This window comes from Thalassophryne amazonica, chromosome 5, assembly GCF_902500255.1.
Source record: "Thalassophryne amazonica chromosome 5, fThaAma1.1, whole genome shotgun sequence".
NCBI lineage: Eukaryota > Metazoa > Chordata > Actinopteri > Batrachoidiformes > Batrachoididae > Thalassophryne > Thalassophryne amazonica.
In genome coordinates this window covers 131,582,415-131,606,131 of record NC_047107.1, presented here as the reverse complement: position 1 = coordinate 131,606,131, position 23,717 = coordinate 131,582,415, and the positions used below count along the sequence as shown (strand labels likewise).

The following is a 23,717-nucleotide window of genomic DNA, read 5'->3' as shown; positions in this document are numbered from 1 at the left end:
TGTGACATAAGAGTGTCTTAAACCGACGAACTGGTGGAAAAGACAGAGAGAAAGCAGAGATATTCTCCATATGTAGGACAACAGCGAGTAAATACGCTACCGGCTTCATCTACATAATTATTTTATGTTAATTTACTGTCTTAATGTATTTATAAATTGTTTAGGTTGTTGTTATCATATTCACACATTATTATTTTTTTATTATTATGATCAGTACTATTGATATTACTTTATTATTACTTCTATTTTGTCATTTAATTTTTAAATGGACAGCAATGGAAATTAAGTGTTTTCACTTTCCTGTCATGCATGTATTTTTAACGTATGTACAATTATATTATGTACTTACACTGAACTTATTAATAAACTCACACACCCACATAGACTTTTAATATGTAGATAATCGGCATGTGAATGAGATACTCAGAACTCAGAAGAAGTTTATTGCCATTGCCAATGAACAGGATTCACAGACTAGGAATTTGCTTTGGTATAATGGTGCAACATTAAACAGAGAGCAATATAAAATGCTAAGATAAAATATGTGCTAAGATAAGATCAAATATAAGATAATATATGAAATATGAAAGGCTTTGTGCAACGACACAAACAGAACAGTCCAGTGGGAGGAGTGCAAAAACCAAAGTACATTATCTAAAGTGACCCGTGATAAAATGATAAAGTGACAGAGTTAAGGTTAAGGTGACTGAGTTATGAGATGTTCATGAGTCTAACGGCAGAGGGGAAGAAACTGTTCTTACGGCGGGAGGTTCTGGTCCGGATGGACCGTAGCCTCCTAGTGGTTCGAATAGACCGTGTGCAGGGTGAGAAGGGTCAGCTGTGATCCGACCTGCTCGGCCCAGAGTCCTGGAGACGTGCAGGTCGTGGAGAGATGGAAGGCTACAGCCTATCACCTTCTCAGCAGAGGCCACAATGCGCTGCAGTCTGTGTCTGTCCCTGGCTGTGGCCCCGGTGTACCACACCGTGATGGAGGAGCAGAGGATGGACTCGATGATGGCCGTGTAGAACTGCACCATCAGCTGGACAGGCAGCTTGGCCTTCTTCAGCTGCTGCAGGAAGTACATCCTCTGCTGGGCCTTCTTGATGAGGGAGCTGATGGTTGACTCCCACTTGAGGTCCTGGGTGATGGTGGTGCCGAGGAAGCGGTGACAGTCCACAGTGGTGATGGGGCTGTTGGTGACGGCGAGGGAGGGCGGGGGGCTGTGGCTTTCCTGAAGTCCACGATCATCTCCACTGTTTTCTGGGCGTTGAGCTCCAAGTTGTTGCTGCTGCACCAGGTCACCAGCCAGTCCACCTCCCTCCTGTAGGCAGACTCATCCCCATCCGAAATGAGTCCGATGAGGGTGGTGTCGTCTGCAAACTTGATGAGCTTTAAAGAGTCGTGGCTGGAGGTGCAGCAGTTAGTGTAGAGGGAGAAGAGCAGAGGGGAAAGGACACAACCCTGTGGAGATCCTGTGCTGAGAGCCCGAGTGTTCGAGACGTTCTTTCCCAGCCTCACACGCTGACTCCGATCCATCAGGAAGTCTGTGATCCACCTGCAGGTGGATTCGGGCACGTGGAGCAGAGAAAGCTTGTCCTGGAGCAAAGCAGGAAGGATGGTGTTGAATGCAGAGCTGAAGTCCACAAACAGGACCCCAGCGTAGGTTCCTGGGGAGTCCAGGTGCTGCAGGATGGAGTGCAGGGCCAGGTTTATGGCGTCATCTACAGACCTGTTGGCTCTGTAGGCAAACTGCAGGGGGTCCAGGAGGGGGTCGGTGATGGACTTCAGGTGGGATAAAACCAGGCGTTCGAAGGTCTTCATCACTACAGACGTGAGAGCCACAGGCCTGTAGTCATTAAGTCCAGTGACGCGTGGTTTCTTGGGGACTGGAACTATGATGGAGGACTTGAAACAGACTGGAACATGGCATGACTCCAGGGAGGTGTTGAAGATCCCCGTGAAGACTGGGGCCAGCTCATCAGCACAGTGTCTCAGGGTGGCAGGAGAGACACAGTCTGGGCCCGGGGCCTTACGTGGATTCAGCCTTTTGAAATGTCTTCTCACATCCTCCTCTTGGGCCGAGAGGGCAGCGGGGGGAGGGGGGGCAGCGGTGAGAGGGGGGAGGACCAGAGTGTTTGAATATCCAGTTGTGTGGGGGGTGGGGAGGTGCGAGTCCATGACTTCAAAACGTGAATAGAAGGCGTTCAGGTCGTTGGCCAGCTTCAAGTCGTCAATAGAACGAGGTGCTTTGGGCTTGTAGTTGGTAATCTCTTTCAACCCCCTCCACACAGAGGTCGAGTCGTTGGCAGAGAACCTTTGCTGCAGACGTGAACTGTACATGGATTTAGCCTTTGCCATCCCCTTGCTAAATCTGTACTTTGCACCTCTATAGCTGTCTCTGTCTCCTTCTCTGAAAGCCACCTCTTTCTGCCGACGGAGCTGCCGGAGTTTAGGTGTGAACCAGGGCTTGTCGTTGTTATATCTCACCCTGGTATGCTGTGGGATGATGCTGTCTTCACAGAAATGAATATACGACATCACAGTGTCCGTGTAGTCATCTAGACTGTCTGTTGAAGCCTCAAACATATGCCAATCCGTAGTGCCCAAGCACGCGCGTAGCTCCTCTACAGCTTCATTGCTCCACAGTTTAGATGTCCTCACAACAGGTTTAGAGAGTTTAAGTCTCTGTCTGTATGTGGGGATCAAGTGGACCATCACGTGGTCTGAGAGTCCCAAAGCTGCACGGGCCACCGCGTGGTAGGCGCCACTCACTGTCGTGTAACAATGATCTAACGTGCTCCCTTCTCTGGTCGGGCATTTAACAAACTGTATTTTGGTAATTCCTGACTGAGATTCCCTTTGTTAAAATCACAGAGAGTTATAACAAGGGAGTCCGCAAAGTCTCTCTCCACACACATAATCTGATCTGCAAGCGGGCGCTCGGCCTCCTGCACGTCCGTGCTCGGTGGAATATACACGGAGCAAAGTATGAAGGAGTTAAACTCACGTGGAGAGTAGAACGGTCTGCAGTTTATGAGGAGATGTTCCAGAGAGGGACAGCAGTGTTGTGGACAGTCTAAGGCACACCTGTGCACTAATCATGGTGTCTAATCAGCATCTTGATATGGCACACCTGTGAGGTGGGATGGATTATCTCAGCAAAGGAGAAGTGCTCACTATCACAGATTTAGACTGGTTTGTGAACAATATTTGAGGGAAATGGTGATATTGTGTATGTGGAAAAAGTTTTACATCTTTGAGTTCATCTCATAAAAATTGGGAGCAAAACCAAAAGTGTTGCGTTTATATTTTTGTTGAGTGTATAAAGATTTACCGCCCCGTGCTGGACTGGCGTGAGTCCAGAATGTAAATATCAATGTCCATTGCTCAGTGTTAGCTAATTTACGCAACTTTTCTAAAAATATTAGTCCTATCAATGTTCAGTATTGGTGCTGTTCATCCTTGACCCAAAATATATAAATGTACCAAACAATGAATGTCAGCTCTCCCCAGTTTGGATGTGATTAAAATTACATGCACACACGCATGCACGCAGAGCTGTTTTTCTTCATTCAGCTGTAAGCAGATGCTTTTAATGTGACAACAGACGGTGGCAGAACACATTAAAAGGACGACAATTTTCACTTATGGTACCGGGAGCAAGACGCTCAGTCACTCATGGTAACAGCAACATAACACTAAACTGAGTAATCCAAATGAACTCCAAAAATACAAAAAATCACTAACACCAACAACACTGTTAAACGCAATCAGCGGATCAACACAGAATGCTGCATGTTTTTTAAAAATACATCACGGTTTAAATACACAGTAAGTCTGTTTCAGATGATCAGTGTGGACCATCATTCTCTTAAAAGACTTTATCACTACATCTGCCAAGGATGTAAGTCATCGGCATTTATTTATTTATTTGTCTGTCTGTTAGCAAGATTACGTCAAAACTACTGCACGGATTTAGACGAAATTTGCACCACAGATAGATATTAGGGCATGGAAGACGTTAAATTTAGGAGGTGATCAGGTGTCGCTGACCGAACTGTCCCCCCTAAAAATTGGTCCGCCTTTTGCATCTGTGAATGCGTCATTAGCCGCAGTTCAGGGATTAAAACCTCGTTTCTGCTTCAAACTGCCTCCAGTCATCATCTATCTCAGCAACAGATATTTGATGCTTTTGTACAACAATCATTTCCACATACATTCAGCATTATTTCATCATAAAAGGCAGCGGAAGTGATCAGAGCACCGCGGCTAAACGAGCTGCTAGCTTATGTGTTCAGAGTGTCGGTCATTTCAAAGCATTACGGAATTTTGCTGAGTTTCTACTTTAGAATGATTTAAGAGGTCTTACCTTTATCATCTGATGGTCAATAATCCCACTTAATCCATTTGATCACCTTGGGCAAAGAGACTCTGTCTCAGACGTGCTGCAGTGGTCAGAAATGATGCATGCGCAGATGCAAAGAGCGGACTGATTTTTAGGGGCGGACCGTTCGGTCTGCGACACCGGATCTGGATTGGCGGACATCAGAAATCTCCGATTGCTCTTGTTTTATTCAGTGTGCTGCTTTGGAAAGTTGGAGCTTCTGCTGCTACATTGATTAGCTCCTCACACTGGTTACGTGCATGCTCCATGTCTTCTCCATTTTTCGTGGGAGCGTTACAGTGCCACATTCGGGCATGGTGTATATACTACAGGCTATGGTACGGAGATATTTCTTGAAATGGTGCCATGTTTATGGAAAAATAAAATCGGTTTTCGTTACAATTACAAACTAAACTCTTAGTTTGTAATTTTAGATAAGATGTAAAGCTGAAGTTACAGGAAATGGCTTCTACTGGTATCTGAAAAACTACTCCTACCAGGCTGCTCAAGGAAGCCCTACCATTAATTAATGCTTCGATCTTAAATATGATCAATCTACACTCAACAAAAATATAAATGCAACACTTTTGGTTTTGCTCCCATTTTGTATGAGATGAACTCAAAGATCTAAAACCTTTTCCACATACACAATATCACCATTTCCCTCAAATATTGTTCACAAACCAGTCTAAATCTGTGATAGTGAGAACTTCTCCTTTGCTGAGATAATCCATCCCACCTCACAGGTGTGCCATATCAAGATGCTGATTAGACACCATGATTAGTGCACAGGTGTGCCTTAGACTGTCCACAATAAAAGGCCACTCTGAAAGGTGCAGTTTTATCACACAGCACAATGCCACAGATGTCGCAAGATTTGAGGGAGCCTGCAATTGGCATGCTGACAGCAGGAATGTCAACCAGAGCTGTTGCTCGTGTATTGAATGTTCATTTCTCTACCATAAGCCGTCTCCAAAGGCGTTTCAGAGAATTTGGCAGTACAGCCAACCAGCCTCACAACCGCAGACCACGTGTAACCACACCAGCCCAGGACCTCCACATCCAGCATGTTCACCTCCAAGATCGTCTGAGACCAGCCACTCGGACAGCTGCTGAAACAATCGGTTTGCATAACCAAAGAATTTCTGCACAAACTGTCAGAAACCATCTCAGGGAAGCTCATCTGCATGTTCGTCGTCCTCATCGGGGTCTCGACCTGACTCCAGTTCGTCGTCGTAACCGACTTGAGTGGGCAAATGCTGACATTCGCTGGCATTTGGCACATTGGAGAGGTGTTCTCTTCACAGATGAATCCCGGTTCACACTGTTCAGGGCAGATGGCAGACAGCGTGTGTGGAGTCGTGTGGGTGAGCGGTTTTCTGATGTCAATGTTGTGGATCGAGTGGCCCATGGTGGCGGTGGGGTTATGGTATGGGCAGGCGTCTGTTATGGACAAAGAACACAGGTGCATTTTATTGATGGCATTTTGAATGCACAGAGATACCGTGACGAGATCCTGAGGCCCATTGTTGTGCCATACATCCAAGAACATCACCTCATGTTGCAGCAGGATAATGCACGGCCCCATGTTGCAAGGATCTGTACACAATTCTTGGAAGCTGAAAATGTCCCAGTTCTTGCATGGCTGGCATACTCACCGGACATGTCACCCATTGAGCATGTTTGGGATGCTCTGGACCAGCGTATATGACAGCGTGTACCACTTCCTGCCAATATCCAGCAACTTCGCACAGCCATTGAAGAGGAGTGGACCAACATTCCACAGGCCACAATTGACAACCTGATCAACTCTATGTGAAGGAGATGTGTTGCACTGCATGAGGCAAATGGTGGTCACACCAGATACTGACTGGTATCGACCCCCAATTAAACAAAACTGCACCTTTCAGAGTGGCCTTTTATTGTGGACAGTCTAAGGCACACCTGTGCACTAATCATGGTGTGTAATGAGCATCTTGATATGGCACACCTGTGAGGTGGGATGAATTATCTCAGCAAATGAGAAGTGCTCACTATCACAGATTTAGACTGGTTTGTGAACAATATTTGAGGGAAATGGTGATATTGTGTATGTGGAAAAAGTTTTAGATCTTTGAGTACATCTCATACAAAATGGGAGCAAAACCAAATGTGTTGCGTTTATATTTTTGTTGAGTGTATCTTTATTAGTTGGCTATGTACCACAGGCTTTTAAGGTGGCAGTAATTAAACCATTACTTAAAAAGCCATCACTTGACCCAGCTATCTTAGCTAATTATAGGCAAATCTCCAACCTTCCTTTTCTCTCAAAAATTCTTGAAAGGGTAGTTGTAAAACAGCTACCTGATCATCTGCATTGGAATGGTCTATTTGAAGAGTTTCAGTCAGGTTTTAGAATTCATCATAGTACAGAAACAGCATTAGTGAAGGTTACAAATGATCTTCTTATGGCCTCAGACAGTGGACTCATCTCTGTGCCTTGTTCTGTTAGACCTCAGTGCTGCTTTTGATACTGTTGACCATAAAATTTTATTACAGAGATTAGAGCATGCCATAGGTATTAAAGGCACTGCGCTGCAGTGGTTTGAATCATATTTATCTAATATATTACAATTTGTTCATGTAAATGGGGAATCTTCTTCACAGACTAAGGTTAATTATGGAGTTCCACAAGGTTCTGTGCTAGGACCAATTTTATTCACTTTATACATGCTTCCCTTAGGCAGTATTATTAGACGGCATTGCCTAAATTTTCATTGTTACGCAGATGATACCCAGCTTTATCTATCCATGAAGCCAGAGGACACACACCAATTAGCTAAACTGCAGGATTGTCTTACAGACATAAAGACATGGATGACCTCTAATTTCCTGCTTTTAAACTCAGATAAAACTGAAGTTATTGTACTTGGCCCCACAAATCTTAGAAACATGGTGTCTAACCAGATCCTTACTCTGGATGGCATTACCCTGACCTCTAGTAATACTGTGAGAAATCTTGGAGTCATTTTTGATCAGGATATGTCATTCAATGCGCATATTAAACAAATATGTAGGACTGCTTTTTTTGCATTTGCGCAATATCTGTAAAATTAGAAAGGTCTTGTCTCAGAGTGATGCTGAAAAACTAATTCATGCATTTATTTCCTCTAGGCTGGACTATTGTAATTCATTATTATCAGGTTGTCCTAAAAGTTCCCTGAAAAGCCTTCAGTTAATTCAAAATACTGCAGCTAGAGTACTGACAGGGACTAGAAGGAGAGAGCATATTTCACCCATATTGGCCTCTCTTCATTGGCTTCCTGTTAATTCTAGAATAGAATTTAAAATTATTCTTCTTACTTATAAGGTTTTGAATAATCAGGTCCCATCTTATCTTAGGGACCTCATAGTACCATATCACCCCAATAGAGCACTTCGCTCTCAGACTGCAGGCTTACTTGTAGTTCCTAGTGTTTGTAAGAATAGAATGGGAGGCAGAGCCTTCAGCTTTCAGGCTCCTCTCCTGTGGAACCAGCTCCCAATTCAGATCAGGGAAACAGACACCCTCTCTCTACTTTTAAGATTAGGCTTAAAACCTTCCTTTTTGCTAAAGCTTATAGTTAGGGCTGGATCAGGTGACCCTGAACCATCCCTTAGTTGTGCTGCTATAGACTTAGACTGCTGGGGGATTCCCATGATGCACTGAGTGTTTCTTTCTCTTTTTGCTCTGTATGCACCACTCTGCATTTAATCACTAGTGATTGATCTCTGCTCTCTTCCACAGCATGTCTTTTTCCTGGTTCTCTCCCTCAGCCCCAACCAGTCCCAGCAGAAGACTGCCCCTCCCTGAGCCCGGTTCTGCTGGAGGTTTCTTCCTGTTAAAAGGGAGTTTTTCCTTCCCACTGTCGCCAAGTGCTTGCTCACAGGGGGTCGTTTTGACCGTTGGGGTTTTTCCGTAATTATTGTATGGCCTTGCATTACAATATAAAGCGCCTTGGGGCAGCTGTTTGTTGTGATTTGGCGCTATATAAATAAAATTGATTTGATTTGATTTGGAAAAAGCAAGAGCTTCTCCACAAGGGGACTTCTTGCTCCATCGTGCTCTACATTTCTGGGGAGAGCCCTGGGCGAGGCACAGCATCCCAGTGAATGTAATCCTACTGGTGTGTCAGTGCCCAAAGCCAGATCACTCACTGAAGGAACAGTCCCTAGAACCCATCCACATAAGTTCAGAAGTTAAAGCAGCAAAAGTAAGTCAGCAGAACCCAATCTGCAGTAGTGTGGGAGCAGCAGTAACACTGCATTATTTGAGCAGTACCAATACCTGGAGTGGTGGGCTGCTTGTTCTTGTTCTTGCCTTTGGGTGCCGGCGGCAGCAGTGCAACTTCCTCTTGAGGCATCTGAGCCACTTTCTGCAGGAAGATTTTCTCCAGAGCCTGGGCCATAAGCACGATGTCATCTGTAGGCTAAAAAAAAGAAAGAATATTATTTCATTATTTTATATTTCATGTCATCCGATGTTTGGCACAGGTAATAATGTTGAAAAATGTTAAAAAGATGAGTCTTAGACAGTGATGCTGGTAACGCGTTACGCGTTACCAGACTTATCGTTACTTAGTAACGCGTTAGTCTAATATGACTGCTTTTTTCATTAACAAGTAATCTAACGCGTTAATCTTTCCAAATCAGTAATCAGATTAAAGTTACTTCTCCAAGTCACTGTGCGTTATTATAATTTTTGCACTGTGGGTCGATTGCAGCATTAAACTTGGCCCATGGGCAGGGGGACAGGGTTCAACTGAACTGCCCACTTTAAGCAAGCTGCAAGCTTTTCCTCCGTGATTTTCTGCAGCAGCTACGACTTGTCCCCATCTCTCAGCACAGGGACAACAGCACACCTGCACTGAGCTTTACAAAGACATTTTGATGCTTTTCCACGCCTTCATTTAGAACTCTGAGCTGAGCCGCTCTGTGTGTCTCCTCACTTAAAAGAGCTGATCTGTGACGTGTCAACAACTAACACTTTTTTCCACTCAAATGTGCCTACACTCTCTTTCTGATGATGACATGATGTAAAAACATGATAAAACTTTCTTACCTGTCAATCTGGTTGTTTTTTCTGCATAGATAAACGTTATCCATTCTTTCTGCTTAACCGCCAAAGCAGGGGCAAATCCAAATGGAAATGGGGTGTGGGGTGGGACAGGGATGCCCCCCCCAACACCCTGAGGTCCAGTTTTGAAGCCCCTTTTTTTAACTATACGAGGTCTGTCGAAAAAGTATCGGACCTTTTTATTTTTTGCAAAAAACATATGGATTTGAATCATGTGTGATTGCATCAGCCAAGCTTGAACCTTTATGCGCATGCGTGAGTTTTTTCACGCCTGTCGGTTGCATCATTCGCCTGTGAGCAGGCTTTGGGTGAGCAGTGGTCCACCCCTCTCGTCGGATTTTTATTGCGAATAAATGTCTGAACGATTTGGAGCTTTGCTGCATCAATTTTTTCCAGAAACTGTGAAAGACCTCCAGGTGGACACCATTCGGAAAATTAATATGACTTTCAGGGACGATTTTATGGGGATTACACAGATTAAGGAGTGATCCAGACGGTTTAAAGACCGCCCACAGTGTCTGAGAGCACACCGCGCTCCGAGCGCCGATCGACAGGCTCAAACCCCGCTGAAACAACCAGATAATTTCCAACGTGAAGGCTTTGTTGTCCGGGATGTTGTCTGACTTTCACAAAAAGGCAGAAGGCGTGGACATCAGCACTTTTTCAGCACATTCTACTGTTACAGGAGTTTTTTTCATGGAAAAAGAAGCGGAAGATTGCCCCACCGTGCCGCTCATGGCGCGGGACAAAACCACCTCCGTGTTGGTCTCACAGGACGGCTTTCAGACGGCTGTTGGTTGCTTTTCAGTCGTGTGAATATCCGAGAAATTGAGCATGAGCTGGACATGCCCCAACATGTCCTGTGAGGCTTCATCACATCATTTTATCAGAGTTTGTCGGTCGTCGGCCATGGAGTTTAGCAAACGTCGGGCACGGAGTTGATCAGACGTCGGCCACGGAGTTTATCGGACGCCGGCCACGGAGTTTATCGGACGCCGGCCATGGAGTTGATCGGACGTCGGCCACAGAGTTGATCGGACGTCGGCCACGGAGTTGATCGGACGTCGGCCACAGAGTTGATCGGACGTCAGCCACGGAGTTTATCGGACGTCGGCCACGGAGTTTATCGGACGTCGGCCACGGAGTTTATCGGACGTCGGCCACGGAGTTTATCGGACGTCAGGCACGGAGTTTAGCAAACGTCGGGCACGGAGTTTATCAGACGTCGGCCACGGAGTTTATCGGACGCCGGCCACGGAGTTTATCGGACGCCGGCCACGGAGTTTATCGGACGTCGCCACAGAGTTTATCAGACGTCGGCCACGGAGTTTATCGGACGTCGGGCACGGAGTTTATTGGACGTCGGCCACTGAGTTTAGCAAACGTCGGGCACGGGGTTTATCAGACGTCGCCCACAGAGTTTATCAGACGTCAGCCACAGAGTTTATCAGACAGAAAAACTGTCAGGAGGTTGTTGAGCTCATTACCTCAAATCCAAGAGTACCTGTGTCTCTGGTGACCTGTAAAAAAAGCTGGACCTACAGTTATGATCCAGAAACCAAGAGACAGAGTGCCCAATGGAAGCATCATGGCTCACTCAGACCCAAGAAGGCTAAATAAAGACCACTGGGACGCTAAAGATGACCCCCATTTTGACAGCAAGGGCATCATCTATATCCATTGGGTTCCCTCTGGCCAGACGGACAACAAAGTACGACGTGGATGTTTTGAGGGACTTCAGGAAGAGACTTTGCTGCAAAAGGCCAGAGCTCTTCCAATTGGGTGAGTGGCAGCAACACCATGACAATGCACCAGTCCACAATTCCATTAGGGTAACCAACCACTTGACAGAGATGGGCATCAAAACTATCCCTCGCCCTCCTCACAGTCCAGACCTTGCTGCCTGTGACTTTTAGTTGTTTCATAAGCTGAAGGAGAACCTCAGGGGGAGTCATTGTAAAGACACTTAGCAGATGAAGGGGGCTGTGACAAAGGTCCTGGCCACCTTTACTTTGGAGGACTTCCAGGGGCCCTTCAAGAAATGGCTGAAGCACTACAGCAGGTACACTGAAGTCAGAGGACCATACTTTGAGGGAGATTAGAATTTTGTACTTTTTTTTTAAATAAATAAATGTCTCTTCTGAAAAACTCAAAATTTCTGGAATACATCTCGTCAGTCGTGTTGGATTAAATTAGTAGCTCAGTAAATGCTTTTTAAACGCACTAAAGACTGCAGACTTCAGGAAAGGTCCAGCTGCACTTAAACCCATCACCCTCTGGGACTCCCCAGTGAATACACATGAGCACATCCACTTTTTGGGCTCCATCACTAACCATGACCTCAAATGGAAGCTGAACACCAGCTACCTCATCAACGAAGCCCAGCAGAGGATGGGCTTCCTGGGGCAGCTGAAAATGTTCAACCTGTCAAAGACAATGATGGGGCACTCCTACCCAGTTGTCATGGAATCCATCCTCACCTCCTCCAGTCCTGTGTGGAAGTTCAATCAGCCATTTCATCCAAGTAAAAAAACTTCCACTTGAAGAAGTCACAGCTGTATTTCACTAATCTTCTAGAGCTGACTAACCCGGAGCTCCAAGAAACTTCACTAACAACCATACAGTTGTTTGTGTGTGTGTGTGTGTACCTTGTTGTAGATGTAGCAATTGGTGAACATGGTGTTGAAATCTTGCATGGCCTCACTGGCGCTCCAGTAGTAATTGTTCTCCAGACGTTTCTTGATTGTTCCCATATCCATGGGGTTTTTGATCACCTTGTGGTAGTCCTGGAAAGATCAACATCAGACACAGTTTCAAAACATGTCTGCCCTAAAACCTCTGTGCCCGTCACACTCACTACTTTGACATGTTTTATGACATATAGTCACGAGTCATGACCGACATCATTTGTCCTTTTGACGGGCATCACAGTACGTATGCAGAAACATTTGTAGTCTGTGTATTGTCTGAAAATCTCCCAGTTGGTGCCAGGCAGCCTTGGAGTTGCACGATAGTGTCACCTGACAGTTGTTGAGTGCTATACGATTGTGGAATTTGGGTTCCCATTTGTACAGTGGAAGTAAACCGATGCTGTGGCGGTTTGCAAGTCCGAGTGGTGAATGAGATCAATCCCTGAAGGTGTCGGCAATGTTGCAGGATCTTTGCCCTCGTGAACATGGGAATATCCACATACTGCTGGAACGATGGTAACAGTTTACAGCTCACCTGTTTATGTGGGTCACATGACAATCATGAGTTTGGGGCACAGCATTGTCTGGAGTGTTTGCAGGACTATGAAGGTTCAATCTGATAACACGTACAAATGCAGATGGAATTGAACCCATTTCTTAAAGGAGAATGCCAGCGTTTGTCAAACTAGGCCAATTTTTAAATGTTTGTCCTCTTATTGAGGGTCTGCTCCTTTCTCTGCCCTTAACCAAGGCAGTGTCTCTACGTCTGGAGTTGGTCCCCGGGAGCCGGACTGTGGCTGCTCACCGCTCCTACTTGTTGGATTGAGTCTAACTGTAATTGTAATGACTAAATGCAGGGGACATATTTCGTTATGTATGCGTATACAATTTTGACTGAGAACACGGCCACCAATTCTTAACCTAGACTCCAGTGTATTGAGAAATTATAGACAGATATCAAATCTATCATTCTGGTCTAAAATCCTCCAAAAAGTGGTTTCAAGGCAGCTCATGGACCACCTTACTGAAAATAAACTCTTTGAGACACTGCAGTCTGCTTTTAGAACATATCATTCCACAGAGACGGCTCTCACTAAAGTGGTGAATGATCTGTTTGCAAAGGATTCAGACTAGGGATGGGTTCCGAATTCTGTAATTTTTTGATACTGACCGAATTCAGTCGGTACTACCAGGTATCTTTCACGTAAAATCAAATGGTAGGATGTTTCAGTAATTAAACGCACCATTATTTCAATTCAATTTCAAATTATTTTCATGTCTTGGTTGACACGCCTCTGCAACATCGCGTGGCGATCGGGGACAGTGCCTCTGGATTGGCAGACCGGGGTGGTGGTCCCTCTGTTTAAGAAGGGGGACTGGAGGGTGTGTTCCAACTTTTGGGGGATCACATCCTCAGCCTCCCCGGTAAGGTCTATTCCAGAGTACTGGAGAGGAGAATTCGACGGATGGTCGAACCTCGGATTCAGGAGGAGCAGTGTGGTTTTCGTCCTGGTTGCAGCACACTGGACCAGCTCTACATGCTCCATCGGGTGCTCGAGGGTTCATGTACGACCGCAGCAGGAGCTTGGTTCATGGGAGTTCGCCCAACCAGTCTACATGTGTTTTGTGGATCTGGAGAAGGCGTTCGGCCGTGTCCCTCGGGGCACCCTGTGGGGGGTGCTCCGGGAGTACGGGGTCCTTTGCTAAGGGCTATCCGGTCCCTGTACGACCGCAGCAGGAGCTTGGTTCGCATTGCCGGTAGTAAGTCAAACCTGTTTCCAGTGCACGTTGGCCTCCGCCAGGGCTGCCCTTTGTCACCAGTTCTGTTCATTATTTTTATGGACAGAATTTCTAGGCGCAGCCAGGGTGTAGAGGGGGTCTGGTTTGGGAACCACAGAATCTCATCTCTGCTGTTTGTGGACAATGTGGTTCTGTTGGCTTTGTCAAATCAGGACCTTCAGCGTGCACTGGGGCGGTTTGCAGCAGAGTGTGAAGCGTCCGGGATGAAAATCAGCACCTCCAAATCTGAGGCCATGGTACTCGACCAGAAAAAGGTGGTTTGCCCTCTTCAGGTCGGTGGAGTGTCCTTGCCTCAAGTGGAGGAGTTTAAGTATCTCGGGGTCTTGTTCACAAGTGAGGGACGGATGGAGCGTGAGATCGACAGACGGATTGGTGCAGCATCTGCAGTGATGCGGTCGCTGTATCGGACTGTCGTGGTGAAGAGAGAGCTGAGTAGGGGGCAAAGCTCTTGATTTACCGATCGATCTATGTTCCGATCCTCACCTATGGTCATGAGATTTGGCTCATGACCGAAAGAACGAGATCGCGAGTACAAGCGGCCGAGATGAGTTTCCTCCGCAGGGTGGCTGGGCGCTCCCTTAGAGATAGGGTGAGAAGCTTGGTCACTCGGGAGGAGCTCGGAGTCAAGCCGCTGCTCCTCCACGCCGAAAGGAGTCAGTTGAGGTGGCTCGGGCATCTTTTCCAGATGCCCCCTGGACGCCTCGCCGGAGAGGTGTTCCGGGCACGTCCCATTGGGAGGATGCCCCGGGAAAGACCCAGGACGCGCTGGAGGGACTACATCTCTCGGCTGGCTTGGGAACGCCTTGGGGTTCCCCCGGAGGAGCTGGGGAGGTGTGTGTGGATCGGGAGGTCTGGGCAGCTTTGCTTGAGCTGCTGCCCCCGCGACCCAATTCCGGATAAAGCGGAAGAAAATGGATGGATGGATGGATTATTCAAGGTACAGTAGTGTTCAGAATAAATGTAGTGCTATATGACTACAAAGATTAATCCAGGTTTTGAGTATATTTCTTATTGTTACATGGGAAACAAGGTACCAGTAGATTCAGTAGATTCTCACAAATCCAACAAGACCAAGCATTCATGATATGCACACTCTTAAGGCTATGAAATTGGGCCATTAGTAAAAAAAAAAAAAAGTAGAAAAGGGTATGCGATATACGAGGCCCAACACCATAGTAGGAGAAACATGCCCATATCATGATGCTTGCACCACCATGATTCACTGTCTTCACTGTGACCTGTGGCTTGAATTCAGAGTTTGGGGGTCGTCTCACAAACTGTCTGCGGCCCTTGGACCCAAAAAGAACAATTTTACTCTCATCAGTCCACAAAATATTCCTCCATTTCTCTTTAGGCCAGTTGATGTGTTCTTTGGCAAATTGTAACCTCTTCTGCACATGTCTTTTATTTAACAGAGGGACTTTGAGGGGGATTGTTGCAAATAAATTAGCTTCACACAAGCGTCTTCTAACTGTCACAGCACTTACAGGTAACTCCAGACTGTCTTTGATCATCCTGGAGCTGATCAATGGGTGAGCCTTTGCCATTCTGGTTATTCTTCTATCCATTTTGATGGTTGTTTTCCATTTTCTTCCACATGTCTCTGGTTTTTTGTCCATTTTAAAGCATTGGAGATCATTGCATATGAACAGCCTATAATTTTTTGCACCTGCGTATAGGTTTTCCCCTCTCCAATCAACTTTTTAATCAAACTGCGCTGTTCGTCTGAACAATGTCTTGAACATAGGGGACACCTGATTCACACCTGTTTGTTCCACAAAACTGATGAACTCACTGACTAAATGCCACACTACTATTATTGTGAACACCCCCTTTTCTACTTTTTTTTACTAACAGCCCAATTTCATAGCCTTAAGAGTGTGCATATCATGAATGCTTGGTCTTGTTGGATTTGTGAGAATCTACTGAATCTACTGGTACCTTGTTTCCCATGTAACAATAAGTACCGTATCGGTTAAAATGTGCAAGGTACCCATCCCTAATAAGCGAAGTGCGCAATGCATCTGTGCATGCGTGGGTCAAACGGGCTGCATTTGTCACTGTGGATCATCGTATACTACTGGATAGGCTGGAGAAACACTTTGAGAATGATGGGAATGTCCTTGCGTGCTTAACATCTTACTTAACCAGTTGCTCTCATGGTGTTCTGCACAATAACAGCAGTTCAAATCTTACTCCTATGAGGTACAGGATTCTACAAGGGTCTGTGATAGGCCCCTTGCTTTTCCCTTTTATATAGCACCTCAAGGGCAGATATTGTGAAGCTATGGAATTACTTCTCACTGTTACGATGATGACACTCAGCTGTACATGTCGATAATGGCAGGTAACCTCATACACATTAAGACTTCAGAGGACTTCCTGGCTTCAGTGAAAAGCTGAATGTCTAGCAACTTCCTGCTTCTAAATCCAGACAAGACTGAAATGATGGTCCTGGGTCCAGCAAGACATACACATCAGTTTGATCAGCTAAAGCAAAACCTACACTTGTGTGTTACACATCATAGTGACAAAGTGAGTAAACTTGAGGTGATCATCAATCCTATGCTATCCTTTGACCGGCACATTAGAAAAATCACCAAGACTGCTTTCTTCGAGGATACAGCGAGGATTTTTGTCCGGTCAATGAACGACAGAGACTCTGATCCATGCCTTTATCTCATCTAGACTGGACTATTGCAACATCCTATTCTGTTTTACCACAGTCGAACATTCAAAGTCTCCAACTGGTTCAAAATGCTGCTACAACCTTGATTAGAAGCATAAAGTTTGATCACATTACTCCAATTTTGGTCTCCATTCCCTACAAGGTCCTATTTTAACGTTTTGTTACTAACATAAAATTATTCATGGGCTAGCGCCTTCCCACCTTGCCAATCTACATTTAAAAAGTAAGTATATAGACTGCATTTATATTGCGCTTTTCCGTCTGAATCAGACGCTCAAAGGGCTTTACAATAATGCCTCACATTCACCCCGATGTCAGGGTGATGCCATGCAAGGTGCCCACTACACACCAGGACCAATGAGGGGATTAAGGACCTTGCCCAAAGGCCCTTAGTGATTTTCCAGTCAGGCTGGGATTTGAACAGAGGATCATCTGGTCTTAAGCCAAACATTTAACCACTAGACAATCACCTCCCCATGTCCCTTCGGCTGCTCCCTTGTTTGCACTTGGGGTTACCACAGCAAACCCGAAGAGGATCTGCATGTTGAATTGGCACAAGTTTAATGCCAGACGCCCTTCCTGACACAACTCTACATTACATGGACAAATGTGGCAGAGGTGGGGTTTGAACCAGGAACCTTCCGCACTGAAACCAAGTGCACTAACCACTTGGCCGTCAAAAAGTATTCACAGTGGTTCACTTTTTCCATATCATTACAGCCCTATTCCAAAATAGATTCAAGTAATTTTTTTCCCCTAAAAAATTCCACTCACATTCCACTGAGAAGATGATTTTTTTTTATTATCAAATTTATTAAAGGGGAACAGAAACGCCCACGGATTATTTATAGCATGAATAAACAGAAAAAATGCATTCTTTTGATAGTTCAAGAACTATTAAAAACCATAAAACATCTACAGAAAACCTTGTTTCAGTCGTGGTCTGAGAGGCTTTGACATCGACCGGCTGCCGCCATTTATGCAGGTCAGGCGCGTGACGCCACTGGTTGGGGGGAAGACGAGCCTCGTTCTGAGATTCCCTGCCAGAGGCACCAACAAAGAGGTTATATATGACGACTAGAGTCCACACTCCCAATGCTGCCCACTAAACACCAACGTCCCTTCATGGACAGCGACATGACGCCTCCTAACGGCGCAAAATACTGACAAAGTTCCTGTTGTGAAAGTGTAGGAACACGGACCCACAACAGGGGGCGCAAATGAACGGACAATGGAGTAAGTCAAAATAACAACGCTTTACTGTTGTGAATGTGCACAACGAATACAACCAATCACGGAAATGGACAACAGTCAATTCACAAAAGTGTCGTGTGGGCAGGCTCGAAGATAGGAGACGCCTCTCCAAGGTAAGACCGGAACCACACGGCTTCCTCCGCCACAGGACCCCGGGAATACTGGAGCCGCCAAGTCCCGAACTCCCAGGTGGCCACTGCCTCCGCGTGTCGGACCTGGTACTGCTGGCGAGGAACAAAGAACAGTTAAATGGGGGCGCGTTTGCACCCAGGACTCCGAACAGCAGGGAAGTTACCTCCACCTCTCGTTGGAACAGTAATCCACAAACTAAGCACAAATCCAAAAGGATACACTCCGTCAGCTTTGATACATTACCTCTCAGGTAGAAACGATATCTAGGCAATGAGGTGGAGATGCCGTCCTGCTGATATACCCCACTGATGATTGCTGTCAGCTGTCTCAGGAGATGGGTGACAGCTGTCACCTTGGCTGCTCCCGTGAGGCGGCGGCGCCCTCTGGTGCCTGGAGCCCGCACTCCAGGCAGGGCGCCCTCTGGTGGTGGTGGGCCAGCAGTACCTCCTCTTCAGCGGCCCACACAACAGGACCCCCCCCTCAACGGGCGCCTCCTGGCGCCCGACCGGGCTTGTCCGGGTGGCGACGGTAGAAGTCGGCCAGGAGGGCCGGGTCCAGGATGAAGCTCTTCTTCACCCAGGAGCGTTCTTCGGGACCGTACCCCTCCCAGTCCACCAGATATTGAAAGCCCCGGCCCATCCGTCGGACGTCCAACAACCGGCGCACTGTCCAAGCCGGCTCGCCATCGATGATCCGGGCAGGAGGTGGTGCAGGACCGGGTGTACAGAGGGGCGAGGTGTGATGGGGCTTGATCTTTGACACATGAAATACTGGATGGATCCGCAGTGAGGCTGGAAGCCGAAGCTTCACTGCGGCGGGATTGATGACCTTGAGAATCTTAAACGGACCTATGTATCTGTCTTGCAGTTTTGGGGAGGCCACTTGCAGTGGAATGTCCTTGGTGGACAACCACACTTCCTGCCCGGGGCGATACGTAGGGGCCGGGGTCCGCCGGCGGTCTGCATGGGTCTTCGCCCTCATCCGGGCCTTCAACAAAGCAGAACGGGCGGCACGCCACACCCGACGGCACTTCCGCAGGTGGGCCTGGACCGAGGGCACACCGACCTCTCCCTCAACCACCGGGAATAATGGGGGCTGATACCCCAAACACACCTCAAAGGGGGAGAGGCCGGTGGCTGATGACACTTGACTGTTGTGGCCGTACTCGATCCAGGCCAGGTGAGTACTCCAGGCCGCCGGGTGCGCGGCTGTCACACAACGTAGTGTTTGCTCCATTTCTTGATTGGCCCGCTCTGCTTGCCCGTTGGTCTGGGGGTGATACCCGGATGAGAGACTGACCGTGGCCCCCAGTTCCCGGCAAAAGCTCCTCCAGACGTGCGAGGAGAACTGGGGACCGCGAACGGAGACGATGTCTGATGGTATCCCATGCAGGCGTACGACGTGGTGGACCAGGAGGTCCGCTGTCTCCTGGGCCGTTGGGAGCTTCGGGAGGGCCACGAAGTGGGCCGCCTTGGAGAATCGGTCCACTATCGTGAGGATGACGGTGTTTCCCTGGGACGGCGGGAGGCCCGTGACAAAATCCAGGCCGATGTGGGACCAGGGGCGATGAGGCACGGGCAGCGGCTGTAGCAGTCCCGGAGCCTTGCGATGGTCGGCCTTGCCCCTGGCGCAGGTGGTACAGGCCTGGATATAGTCCCGGACGTCGGCCTCCCGGGACGCCCACCAGAAGCGCTGCCGGACAACTGCCACGGTTCTTCGCACCCCTGGATGACAGGAGAGCTTAGAGCCGTGACAGAAGTCCAGGACTGCAGCCCTTGCTTCTGGTGGGACGTAAAGTCTGTTCTTTGGTCCAGTCCCGGGGTCCGGGCTTCGTGCCAGGGCCTCCTGGACGGTTCTCTCTACGTCCCAGGTGAGGGTGGCCACGATAGTGGACTCCGGGATGATGGGTTCCGGTGGATCCGACAACTCCGTTTTGACGTCGTCTTCGTGTACCCGGGACAAGGCATCCGATTTCTGGTTCTTGGTCCCGGGCCGGTAGGTGATGCGGAAGTCAAAACGGCCGAAGAACAGTGACCAGCGGGCTTGCCTGGGATTCAGCCGCTTGGCGGTCCTGATATATTCCAGGTTCCGGTGGTCAGTGAAAACCGTGAATGGCACGGACGTTCCCTCCAACAGGTGTCTCCACTCTTCAAGAGCCTCTTTCACCGCAAGGAGTTCTCGGTTGCCGACGTCATAGTTCCGTTCAGCCGGGGTCAACCTGCGGGAAAAATAGGCACACGGATGAAGGACCTTATCGATCTTCCCACTCTGGGACAGCACAGCTCCTATCCCTGAGTCCGAGGCGTCCACTTCAACCACTAACTGGCGACTAGGATCGGGCTGCACCAGAACGGGTGCAGACGAGAAGCGCCGTTTCAACTCCTTGAACGCGGCATCGCAACGATCCGACCAGGTGAAGGGGACTTTTGGTGAGGTCAGGGCTGTCAGGGGGCTAACAACCTGACTGTAGCCCTTAATGAACCTCCTGTAGAAATTCGCAAAGCCGAGGAACTGTTGCAGCTTCCTACGGCTTGTGGGTTGGGGCCAGTCTCTCACCGCCGCAACCTTGGCCGGATCAGGAGTGACGGAGTTGGGGGAGATGATGAACCCCAGGAAGGACAAAGAGGTGCGGTGAAACTCACACTTCTCGCCCTTAACAAACAGCCGGTTCTCCAATAACCGCTGCAGGACCTGACGTACATGTCGGACATGGGTCTCAGGATCCGGAGAAAAGATGAGTATGTCGTCTAGATATACGAAGACGAATCGGTGCAGGAAGTCCCGCAAGACATCATTAACTAATGCTTGGAACGTCGCGGGAGCGTTGGTAAGACCGAACGGCATGACCAGGTACTCAAAGTGACCTAAGGGGGTGTTAAATGCCGTCTTCCACTCGTCTCCCTTCCGGATCCGAACCAGGTGATACGCATTCCTAAGATCAAGCTTGGTGAATATCTTGGCTCCATGCAGGGGCGTGAACACCGAATCCAACAAGGGTAAGGGGTATCGGTTACGAACCGTGATTTCGTTCAGCCCCCTGAAATCGATGCATGGACGTAATCCGCCATCCTTTTTCCCCACAAAAAAGAAACCCGCACCCATCGGGGAGGTGGAATTCCGGATCAACCCGGCAGCCAAAGAGTCCCGGATGTAGGTCTCCATTGATTCGCGTTCAGGTCGTGAGAGGTTGTACAGCCTACTGGACGGGAACTCAACGCCTGGAACCAAATCAATGGCACAATCATACGGGCGGTGCGGGGGAAGGGTGAGCGCCAGATCCTTGCTAAACACCTCTGCAAGGTCATGGTACTGCACCGGCACCGTCCCTAGATTGGGCGGGACTCTGACCTCCTCCCTGGCCTGGGAACCGGGAGGAACCGAGGAACCTAAACATACCCGATGGCAGGTTTCGCTCCACTGAACCACTACCCCGGACGGCCAATCGATCCAGGGATTGTGTTTCAACATCCAGGGGAAACCTAAAATCACACGGGAGGTGGCTGGAGTCACGAAAAACTCGATCTCCTCCCGGTGATTCCCCGACACCACCACTTGTGAGTGATTGGAGGGAGTAGGGAGCCATCTAGCGCCCGTACTTGCACAGGCGAGGTAAGCGCCACCAGAGGGAACCCTATCTCCCTGGCCCATTGGCTGTCTAGCAAATTCCCTTCTGAGCCCGTGTCCACCAGTGCTGGGGCCTTCAGGGTTAAATCCTCATAAAGGATTGTAACTGGGAGTCGTGTGGCGATGTGGGTGTGTCCCACGTGAATGTCTCGGCCCACCCCTAGCCCAGTTTCTAGGGGCGGGCGTTGGTGTTTAACCGCTCGGGGCAGTCTCTTAATTGATGCTCAATCGAGCCACAAACAAAACACGCCCCGCGGGCCAGCCTCCTTTGTGTACCCGGTGCCCTAAATGTTGCCCTACTCGTGTCCATAGCTTCGTCAGCAGGGGAGGCTGTAACCGCACGGAGCGCAGGGGCCGTGGAGCGTGGGGAGGGCGGAACGCGGTCGGAACCGGAAGGGAGAGGGACGACGCGTGCCTGGCCACGCCCTTCGTCTCGTTCCCGACGGCGCTCATCTAACCGATTGTCTAATCGTATGACAAGATCGATGAGCCCATCTAAATCCCGCGGTTCGTCCTTAGCCACCAGGTGCTCCTTGAGGACCAACGACAGTCCGTTTACGAAGGCGGCGCGGAGGGCAGCGCTATTCCAGCTGGACCTCGCAGCCGCGATGCGGAAGTCAACTGCATAGGCAGCTGCGCTCCGGCGCCCCTGTCTCATTGACAGCAGCACGGCTGAAGCGGTCTCTCCTCTATTAGGGTGATCGAACACTGTTCGGAGCTCCCTCACAAACCCATCATATGTCAGAAGGAGCCGTGAACTTTGCTCCCAGAGCGCTGTAGCCCAAGCGCGTGCCTCACCACGAAGCAGATTTATCACATAAGCTACTTTGCTAGCGTCGGTCGCGTACATGACGGGACGCTGTGCGAAGACGAGCGAACACTGCATAAGAAAATCCGCGCACGTCTCCACACAGCCTCCGTACGGCTCTGGGGGGCTTATGTATGCTTCAGGGGAAGGTGGGAGGGGTCGTTGGACAACCAGTGGAACGTCGCTGTTACGCACAGGGTCGACGGGAGGGAGAGCCGCAGCGGCGCCCAGAGGGCGCGCTTCCACCTGCGCGGCAAGAGCCTCCACCCTGCGGTTCAGGAGGACGTTCTGCTCGGTCATCAAATCCAACCGAGTCGTGAAAGCGGTGAGGATCCGCTGCAACTCACCGATTACCCCTCCTGCGGACGCCTGTGCGCCCTGTTCTTCCATTGGCCGTTCAACAGCCGGTTGACGCCCCTCGGGATCCATGACGCTGGCCGAGAAACAAAGAACAGTTAAATGGGGGCGCGTTTGCACCCAGGACTCCGAACAGCAGGGAAGTTACCTCCACCTCTCGTTGGAACAGTAATCCACAAACTAAGCACAAATCCAAAAGGATACACTCCGTCAGCTTTGATACGTTACCTCTCAGGTAGAAACGATATCTCGGCAATGAGGTGGAGATGCCGTCCTGCTGATATACCCCACTGATGATTGCTGTCAGCTGTCTCAGGTGATGGGTGACAGCTGTCACCTTGGCTGCTCCCGTGAGGCGGCGGTGCCCTCTGGTGCCTGGAGCCCGCACTCCAGGCAGGGCGCCCTCTGGTGGTGGTGGGCCAGCAGTACCTCCTCTTCAGCGGCCCACACAACAGTTCCTGGATGTTAATGTATTTTCAATGGGGTTTCGTGACTGAACACACTCAGAAAAACACTCACAAAATACGTGTTAAAATGCCATTCTGACCTGGATATTGAGCCAGTAAAATTAATTAACATTAAATCATGTGAGGAAACTTACTCTGACACACACACATTCCCAAATATTAGTGGTGAAAGTTACACAGATCTGCGCTGTTAAGCTGCGCGACTGAACCGAGCTGCTGCTGCTGTTTTCAGCACACTGCAGCTCCTAAAACCATCACCAAACATTTATATGAATATTTTTACAGAATGATACTTTATTGACTGAGTTTCATTCATGAAGTTGGTGGTGTGTGTGTGTGTGTGTGTGTGTGTGTGTGTGTGTGTGTGTGTGTGTGTGTGTGTGTGTGTGTGTGTGTGTGTGTGTGTGTGTGTGTGT

General features: G+C 48.5%; 1 protein-coding gene across 3 annotated transcripts in view; it reads right to left on the bottom strand.

Moving 5' to 3' along the window:
- The window catches only part of LOC117511372 (bromodomain-containing protein 3-like), a 111,850-nt gene that overhangs the window by 57,577 nt on the left and 30,556 nt on the right, over nt 1-23,717 (bottom strand). For all 3 annotated transcript variants that reach the window (XM_034171418.1, XM_034171420.1, XM_034171419.1), the window contains exons 4-5: nt 12,129-12,266; nt 8,692-8,833 (exon numbers count right to left, since the gene is read on the bottom strand). In XM_034171418.1, the coding sequence (XP_034027309.1) occupies nt 8,692-8,833; nt 12,129-12,266 (280 nt within the window). The remainder of the gene's footprint in view (nt 1-8,691; nt 8,834-12,128; nt 12,267-23,717) is intronic.